Raw genomic sequence first — 8,930 nt, forward strand, 5'->3', positions numbered from 1 at the left:
AGCGGGTGATTATATATATATATATATATATATTACAGAATCATTAACTTTCTGCAATACCATAACCACAACCAAATTTAACGCAATCTTTTTGGCGTTTAATGGGATAACCGCAAATTGCTAGATGACGAGAACATGAGGAGCATCGGCGCGTGTATTGATGTTTGCATTGTTCGGTTTGAAGAGGCTTCTGCTGCCTCGCACTTGAGGCATTTATTATATCATTAAAAAAAATTCATTCACAGGCATCTCATTCCATTGTCAAAATAAAATTTTACATCCGAAGGCGAAAACTACAGTCAAAAAGTAAAGACTGGCCACCACAAGCACAAACTCCGAAATCATCAAAACGACAAGTTCCATTGCGCTTGGCTTTTACCACGCGCAGGCACATAAGGCCGGATCCATTGCTGCGCCGGACCATGCCTGTCCAAAACTTGATGGGATTGGATGCACCTGATCTGAATCGCTGCCACCAACCAAAGCAGTACAGGATTTGAGGCGTACATAGTAATATTCTGAAGCCTAAAGAGTAAGGAGTAATATGTGTAGCAGAGTATACGGAGAAGTTTAACCCAGGTAACAAGGAGGACAAAGACAGCCGCGAAATTAATAAGGCCTAGACTACAATCCAAACGTAGAAATTAATATGCTTCAGAATTTCCCATCAACCCCACCTAACGATCAGGTCCCATCCCCATCTCTTTCTCCTACATGCTTGTTTCCCCTCACTCCTTCATCCAAGACCCCAACTTGTATGTCTGCAGCCAATCATGCTGAGATCTTAACGGGCAATGATACGCGAGCCATCACGCGCTTCTGCTTCTTATCTTCCTATTATTATCGCCATAAATCACCCTTTATCATCTGGAAGCCATCATCGTCTTCAAACCTTTTTCTTCTTCATCACAGGTTTCTCGGTTCCTCACGAGAAACAACCCAGGATCAATAATTATAACCTACTTTTCGCCTCGATATATGTGTATATCCTCGTCATTCTATGGAATCAAATGGCCGCAGCGGACCTAACGAGGAAGGAGCGAGCGAGACCGGCAGCTTCTAAATCCTACCTTGAAGCAGTGGTATTTGTACAGCCAGATCGAATGGGGATCCATCAAATTATAGATAACGTAATGTATGTAAACATGGTACAGCTTGCAGGTGGGGGTCCAATAGAGGCCGAAGATGAAATCAATTATCAAATGATTGTGAATTCTATCATGAAAGAGCCACAATTCAATCCCTTGTGGCTCTCCGCTACCAACCTGGCCATCACCACCTCCACACCCTTATTTTATCATTCGTTAGTTCCTTTACAACCTGTGAAGGTGGCCGGTTGCTTTTCGCCTCAATGGAATAAGACAGATTCTGGAGGTTCTTATGCTCAAAAAGAAACGAATAGGGAGGGCTTTGCGACGATGTTTTGGTTAAAAAGAAGTCATGGATAGGAAGGATGGTTAGGAAGTAATTTATGGGTTTTGTGGGTTGATTGGTGGGGCGTCCGGCCACATGCCATTGAATCATACTGTTTGGGCCCCTCGGGCAGTCCTCAATATGCCTTTTCTCTGCTCTAGTGGTCTTTGCATATTGCCAAAAAACCACCATAAAGGTCCTCTTCACCCCTTCCCACAAATCATACACTGCTTCCAACATGTGAGTTGTGATCCTCCCTTAATTCCTCACCTAAACTCTCACGCAATCCATTTCAACTATTGGCTATCGACCTTGTATCTAATATAATATCTATGCTTTCCTTTTCTCTCTCCCTCTAATAAACAATATTTCTACTTTTGTTTACCTGCTAGTGCCAACCCATGTCTCTTAATTGATTGCTGCGACTTGATCTGAGGATTCAGTTTGAGATGCGTCCTATGTCATCAGATATTTTAGCTGCTAATTATTTCAAACGACGCAACTCACACCTTTCTCATTTTGTTACTGCAAGAATCTAAAGATTTCTTGTTCAACAGCAGTCAATTTGAAGAACATGATCATTCATTCCTATAACTATATCCAGTTTCGTTATCTCACGCGGATCGATGAACCGTAGTGCAGAAGGCATGATTCCTGTGGTTTGTATACAAAGTGCCATGTTAGGGTCTCGTTCTCAACAGTCTCTATCTTGAAGAATCAGTCACGTTTGTTCATAAATATCACTATAGTATTTCTTTTTTTTTTTTACCCTAAAAGACAAAATAGTTGCAACTTTACAAAAACTGAATTTTCATTTTCATCGAAGAATATGTTCTTCCCCCACCCCCATTTTCCAATTCTAAAGCACAGCAATGGTTCGTGAGTGGACGGAGCCATGAGTGTGCATTCCTATTTATCACACATACATTACTGATCCTCACTGAAAAGCCTTGGGTCAAAGAAGGTAAAAACAAAAATTAAAAACCAGATGCCTGAATTTTAAGCATCAAAACATCTTGCTAAACTGGAGTCGCGTGGCAACTAGCTAGCTATCGAATCAATTGCATGCAACTACGAATATAAAATAACTTATTTTGCACCACTTATTACAAGACGAACATAAGGTGAAACCTGTATATACGCGCATTTATAGATAAAGGAAACCAGAGAAACTCAAGAGGCTCCTAACCGAACTCAAGAGTAAATAAATACGGTTGGTGTAGTTTTGGGGTGGAGCTTTTTGGAACCGATGAACGACCAAACTGGCATTTCGGGTTTGCACTAGAATGGAATACATGAGAACCACGTCATTGCCCAAAAATGAGATAAGGAAATTCTTGTTAGCTGTCATCCCCAAACCTACCCATCAAGGCCATCGCTGTACCAAAAAAAGTCTGTAAAGCAGGTTCCAAGACAACCTTTTGAAAGAGATGGAATGCTACTCCATTCACCGATGTTTATCTTAGAGAGGTTAGACAAATTGAACGCATTGACTTTTCTGAGGTACCAAAACTCGACAAGCCAATAGAACTTCACAGGCAGTTACCAAATTCTTAATAAGGGCAAAACATTCACGAGGATGTTTCTCCTCTTTGAGTCAATTTAATTAACTTTCTCCGAAGCTGGAAAAGAGAGAGGAAATATGGGCAAGAAAACTCTATACACATTAAGGTGATTATTATTATTATTATTATTATTATTATTATTATTATCATTATTATTGTATCCCACGCTACCATATGCCATCAAAAGAACATTGACCAAACACACATCTTTAATTGATTAAGACAGGCAGAAAATTCTGCAGTCGGATAGAAGAGAATTTTTGTGCTACTGGACATACATTACCATAGTGCTTAAGCGTAGGGGTCTACCGGCACTATGCACGAATTGACCCCATGTTCCAGTGATCACTTCTTCTCGTCTTTTTTTATTTTTTAAATCAGAAACTGCTGCGAAAGGACGCAACTCACTGCCTCAGAGCATACGGTAACACTGGTTATGGTCCAGTAAGCTCCGCGATTTCCTCTTGTAGTTTTGAACTGCAAGGTGACTTGTTCGTGTTAGATGTACACTACTTTTGATCCTCGCGTATTTCGTTGATGATTCAGCGAATTATTCATAACCTTGCGTGATATTGGACTTAATAATGAGCGTGATTATTTTGTCAATGCACATCATTGCATACATTTCATATTGGGGACTGCGCTCTCCTTCCCTGTATGACTTATTTAAACAAAACTTGTATGACTTATTTAAACAAAACTTTACCTTGTTGATTGGATCTATTGTCAATCGATTTCTTTTTCTTTTCTGCGGCCACCAAAGTTATTTTTCTTTAATTTATTGCTTTAAGATAATCACGTCACTGAGTATCTAAAGTTCTGAAGGAGCAATGATAGCACGGGGCTTCATTTTGCATAGAAAATATATAAATACAATATCGGAAGCCATTGTCGTTTGCAATCCAAGATTTTGTAAGGCAATTAAGAATGCATGTGCAAAAGGGTGTTAAAACGTGGTTACTGTTTCTCAAAAGATTACAAATTATTGGGTACATACATGAGGTGCGTTGTGCGTAGCACCAAGCGGAAGAACCGTAGAGGTAGAGGTCATGTCATGCTAATAAAAGAGAAAGGAAAAGACTTGGTCGAGCCATCTAAATCAAAACCTGCCTTCCTTTCAAACTTCACCACTCGAAGATAAATATCATAACTGTACTGTGCGCGAACAAGAACGAACCAGTTAAAACATCCTTGCATTGCCTCTATTTATAATCTTATTTTCTTTTTCTTCCCGCCCCCCTCGGCCGACTATTCATAATCTTATTTTCGACTCATATATATGCCTGTTATTCGAAAAGGAAACGAACGCATCCATGGTTGATGGAAACCCTCTGCACATGGGCAAATCAACGCGCGTGATATCTATCTATTAAAATATCATAATTAAGCAAAACAGCAAAATAATTACTGAAGAAAAAAAAAAAACAGGTTCACTCGGCGCCAATTTATTCAACCACTTGACCACAGACGCAAGAAACTACAAATTCAAGTTTTAGTATAACATATTTTAACTACCCTTCATGATCAATTTGCTTTTGTTTATATAGTGTATATATGCGTGTGTAAATGAAAGGCGTGAAAGCGCTGAAACCATTTGGGGACTTGACGACGAAACGATAACGACAAATTATGTTATAGTGATCACATCTTCATCTTCATTAATACGTTTGCCTCGTTATTGTAACTAAATACGTTTCACGTGATAACTAACTGAGAGGATTGTTAGTTTTTCCCCCTGCTAAAAAAAAAAAAGCAACTGTAGTTTTTTTCTTGGTCAAAGGACATCAAGTATGGCCGTACGTGATCCGGTCTCCTGAGAAGATCCGTTGGATAATTTACTTGTATGAATTAATATTGCACTCGGCAGCAGAACAAACAGTGCCACTCACTCGAATCCTTTACCATTGAATAATAATCCCTTGGAAAGGGGCGGTCGAAACTCGAAACAAAAATAACCGGAAACAAAGTAACGCAGTATCAGTATGTGGGTGAAAATACGCAATGGCATAGGAAACACATGAACGATGAAGTTAGTCGAATTAAAAGCAGTTGTACCCAATTAAAATACAAGTTACTATATTAAACTGCGTTGCATGAAATAATGCCTTCCGGTTCTGCACTTGAATTTTATATTACTGCACGCCTTACTCGTTATTCTCAAGCACAGGGACATGGGTGTTGGTTTGTCCCAGCAGGCTGCTTATGGATCGCGCTTTCACCACCCCAAGCTTCATCCTCTTCTTCGCCATTGTTTCGGGCTTCTTCACCTCCTGGTCTTGTTCGCCCTCATTGGCATGTTTTAAAGCAGGAGACGAAGAAGTTGAAACTTGAGAAAACTGGTGAGGCTCCGGTTTCTGAGAACAAGTTTCTGTTGCAGGAACAGATCGGGTTTTTACGCTAGTGATGCTCCTGAGCCTTCCCTTGCCCAGGTGATGCTCACACAGCGAGTAACCGACAAGAGTCTGCTGACAACACCGCCATCCTCTTCCGTTCACACGGCTGCACCTCGACCCTTCCATGACTGCACTACCTCTCGCCCTCTTCCTACCTGCGTTCCGCTCCCGTTTCACTTCTCTTTCTCCTCCCTCTTCTGCCACGTCGTCTTCCTGATCATCGTCATGCCTCGAGCATTTCTTGTTCATCTTCGTCTTCATCCTAGTTTTCTCCTTCTTGTTATTATTATTCTGCGTCGTCACCTCGTCGTACTCTTCCACCTTTATCCTCTCGAAGCTGCCTCTTCTTTTCTTCAACGGAATCGCTTTCTCTCCCTCACACCATCTCCCATCTGTCAACACCACCCAGCCACAGATTTTACATATATGCATTATCATCAGTGTAAGAGCTATCGTAATTAATTTGATTGAGAAGTAAGAATGTCGACCTTGGTTAGAAGGACTTGAGGGTGAGAAGACGTGATCTGCGAGTGTTTGCGAACCCGAGATGCTCCCTTTCCTAGCAGCAAAGCGAACTCAGACGACCCACACAGCCATACATACATAAAATTTACAGCCAAAGCGAATGAAAAAGAAAGGGCTGTAAGTTGTGGCAATGAAAAATGTGGACGGGGACCAGCATCTGGGTGCTACCCGTGCACATTAAGGCATATGGCAGTCACTCTATTTAGAGCCCAAGAATAAAGGATCCGATAAACAGCGGGTATGGTGGCTAGCTACCCCCGAGCTTTTGTTTTTATAAATTGAAATAGCTTCCACAGTATTTCCACTAACAGTATTTCTCCGCTGTGCGTGCTATTTTCATTTTAATAAAAAAAAAGGTCTTTTTCTTCCTTTTTTTTTTTCGGGAGGGGGGGGTTGTGGGATGAAAGGTAAAATCAAGTCATGGGGCTCCATGTTTTCACTTTTTTACTACAATCACAGATTTCACGAAAGAGGAGAAGGGGAGATATTTTTCTAATTTATATGTTGAATCACTATTTTGTTTTTATTCTTACCTGGTATCATTACGCTTCTCTCCTTCCTCTCCTCGCCCTCTCGCTTCTTCCTCCTGCAAAATCACAGCGAACACGCTCAGTTTCCCTTTTTGCTGGTGCGAAAAAAAAAAAAAAAACGCAATCCAAATTTCTACAACCACCCCTCTTTGCCTTTGCGTGAGATCGGACAAAATTGCACTTGTACATGCCCACCCCATCCAATTCAAAACACAAATATAGAAATAGTAAAAATCGAACAACTATCTACGTTTCACTCACCAAACCATATTGGTTTTTCCGCTGCCGGTGAGCTCCACTGTCGGCCGCCACAGCTGCGACGCCGGAGGAATCATCGGAGGGGTCGATAGTCCTGCCGATCGGGAGAAGCTGATCGGGCGGGCGGGGATGATCTGAGAGGGAAGACGAAGGGGAAGGTTTAGGCGGGAGGGGAATATCGTCGTTGAGTTGCACCACCGGAGAGGGGTCAATCAGGTGGGGATCTGAAGGCGGAACCGGGGTAAGGGAGGAAAAAGGAAAAAGGAACTGACTTTTGCGGATCCTCATCGGTGCAAGATAGGATTCGCCGCCGTGTCAGCAGGTTTAGGCCACAAAACACCAACAGACTGAACACGCTCCCGACCAGAACTGATCCTTCACTTGAGATTTGAGAAGGCAAGACGATAATGATAATAATAATAAACGACAAGAAAGAGACGGTTAGACAAGGGTAAAGCCAACTAGTGTTGCAGCACCCGCACACCCCCTCAAACACCAGGAAAAAAATCCATGCTTTTAATCGACTCCCTCTGAGATGGACTATCCCTGCGTCTATATATATTGGGGCTGTTGATTTCTCTCTCTAACTTTTATTTGTTGCACCAGAGAAAGAAGGGTGTGTTTGTATGGACGAGAGACGGCACGTGCGACGGGGCTTGTGGAGGATGCGGCATGTGCGAGTGAGGAAAGTGACCGGATGAGGCGGTAGACAGTGAGAGAGAGGGGGAGTGGATGGATGGAACTATGGAAGGCGACAGGGTACGGACGAGGTGCCAGGGTGGATGGTGCAACGGAGGAGGGTACACCAATTACCCACAACGCAAGAAAATAAAAATCAAAAGGTGAGGGACAGGGGTGGCTCGTTTTATATTTCGAACTTTCAGTAATGAGAATTAAGAAGGGAGGATGGTGGGACCCATCTCTCACTTCATGCGCGCGCGCTCTCTCCTCCATTCCCTCCCCTTGGGTACCACTTTTTCTTTTACTCCTCCATGCCTTTTGTATTCCTTGTATTTCTCACGCCCATCATTCTGTTTTGATTTGCAGACCCACGTACAGTATCCGCCCCGTTGTTCACTTCTTTTCTCTCGGCAGATTTCGTTGCAAATGGTCGGATAAAAGTTTTCTTACAACGTAGAATCATTTTGACTTCTCTGTCGTGTTTCTACTTATTATTTGATTCCAACAGAATGAATTCAAGCTTGTAGCAAGTAACCGAGCCACCAAACATTGCATGCGTGGGTAGATTTAATGGACTGAAAACTAAAGACAGACGCGCCTGAAACATGCATCTTCTAAAACTAGCACCGAGGCCGCCCCGAATTGTTCGGGTGAAATTAAATGCTTGTTTTTTACTTGTCTTGACAAAACAAATGGATGCTATTGACATAACTCGTAGTCATTCATTTTGAGGAAATAGTTCGCGGCCAGCTCTTGATACTTCAGTTATATATAGACGAAAAATTTATTGTGTCACCTTTGATATCAAAAGCACATGGTGGCATATATAATTCAAATTACTCAAATGACCTAACCAAACACGATCTGTCGTCTTATAATTGAATGGATGCATGGTTATATAATTGCTTATAACTAATTGTAACAGCCAACCCGTGATCATTATTCAAGATTGGTTGAGTTTAGGTGCGTAAATCGTTAACTGAATCTCTAAAAGGATGATATAGCGTAGTAAACAAGCGAACTCCAATAACAATAACAGTGGATAATAGTAATTAACAACGGATTCACCAGTAGAATTTTTTTTTTTTTTTTGTAGAATCACCGGTAGAAGTTACTGCATAGCTATTATACAAAACACGAAACGAAACGCCGGTACGGATCTGGATCGAGTCCCAACCCAGACGTGACATACATGGATTCCCCCGATACTGATCGAGCAACGAAATTATAATCCAAATGATCCTAATTAAAAAAATAAAAATATAGATTCCAAAAAAAAAAAAAAACGCGTACGAGGTAAATAGGAAGGAACACTTGTCGAGTGCTTTCCCTTCGGTACGTTTGTACTGCTAGTGTACTCTTGTGTGTATACATTACACTTGTCCTTGTTATCACGTATTCTCATACCATGGGCCTGCCTGCATGTAAATATAACAGATTTGCTTTTACTCTGCTGGGGTGATGGGCCTAATGGATTTCCTTGGTTTTCTAAAACACTGAAAACCTGAAATTTTAAACAAGATCAAATATGATCTCTACACGCTTACGTTATTAGGCTATTTGCT

General features: G+C 41.5%; 1 protein-coding gene across 1 annotated transcript; it reads right to left on the reverse strand.

The window, feature by feature from the left end:
- Positions 1–4,963: 4,963 nt before the first annotated feature.
- LOC129306462 (uncharacterized) lies at positions 4,964–7,382 on the reverse strand. The gene is made up of 4 exons (XM_054947077.1): positions 6,688–7,382; positions 6,430–6,482; positions 5,860–5,930; positions 4,964–5,763 (listed from the first exon to the last, which is right to left on the reverse strand). Exons 1-4 carry the CDS (start codon positions 6,970–6,972, stop codon positions 5,123–5,125), a joined length of 1,050 nt encoding a protein of 349 aa, XP_054803052.1. The 5' UTR covers positions 6,973–7,382; the 3' UTR covers positions 4,964–5,122.
- Between the last annotated feature and the right edge of the window lie 1,548 nt (positions 7,383–8,930).

The sequence above is a fragment of the Prosopis cineraria genome, unplaced genomic scaffold (assembly GCF_029017545.1).
Source record: "Prosopis cineraria cultivar Desert tree isolate PC_DT_omini unplaced genomic scaffold, ASM2901754v1 PC3, whole genome shotgun sequence".
NCBI classification, from domain to species: domain Eukaryota; kingdom Viridiplantae; phylum Streptophyta; class Magnoliopsida; order Fabales; family Fabaceae; genus Prosopis; species Prosopis cineraria.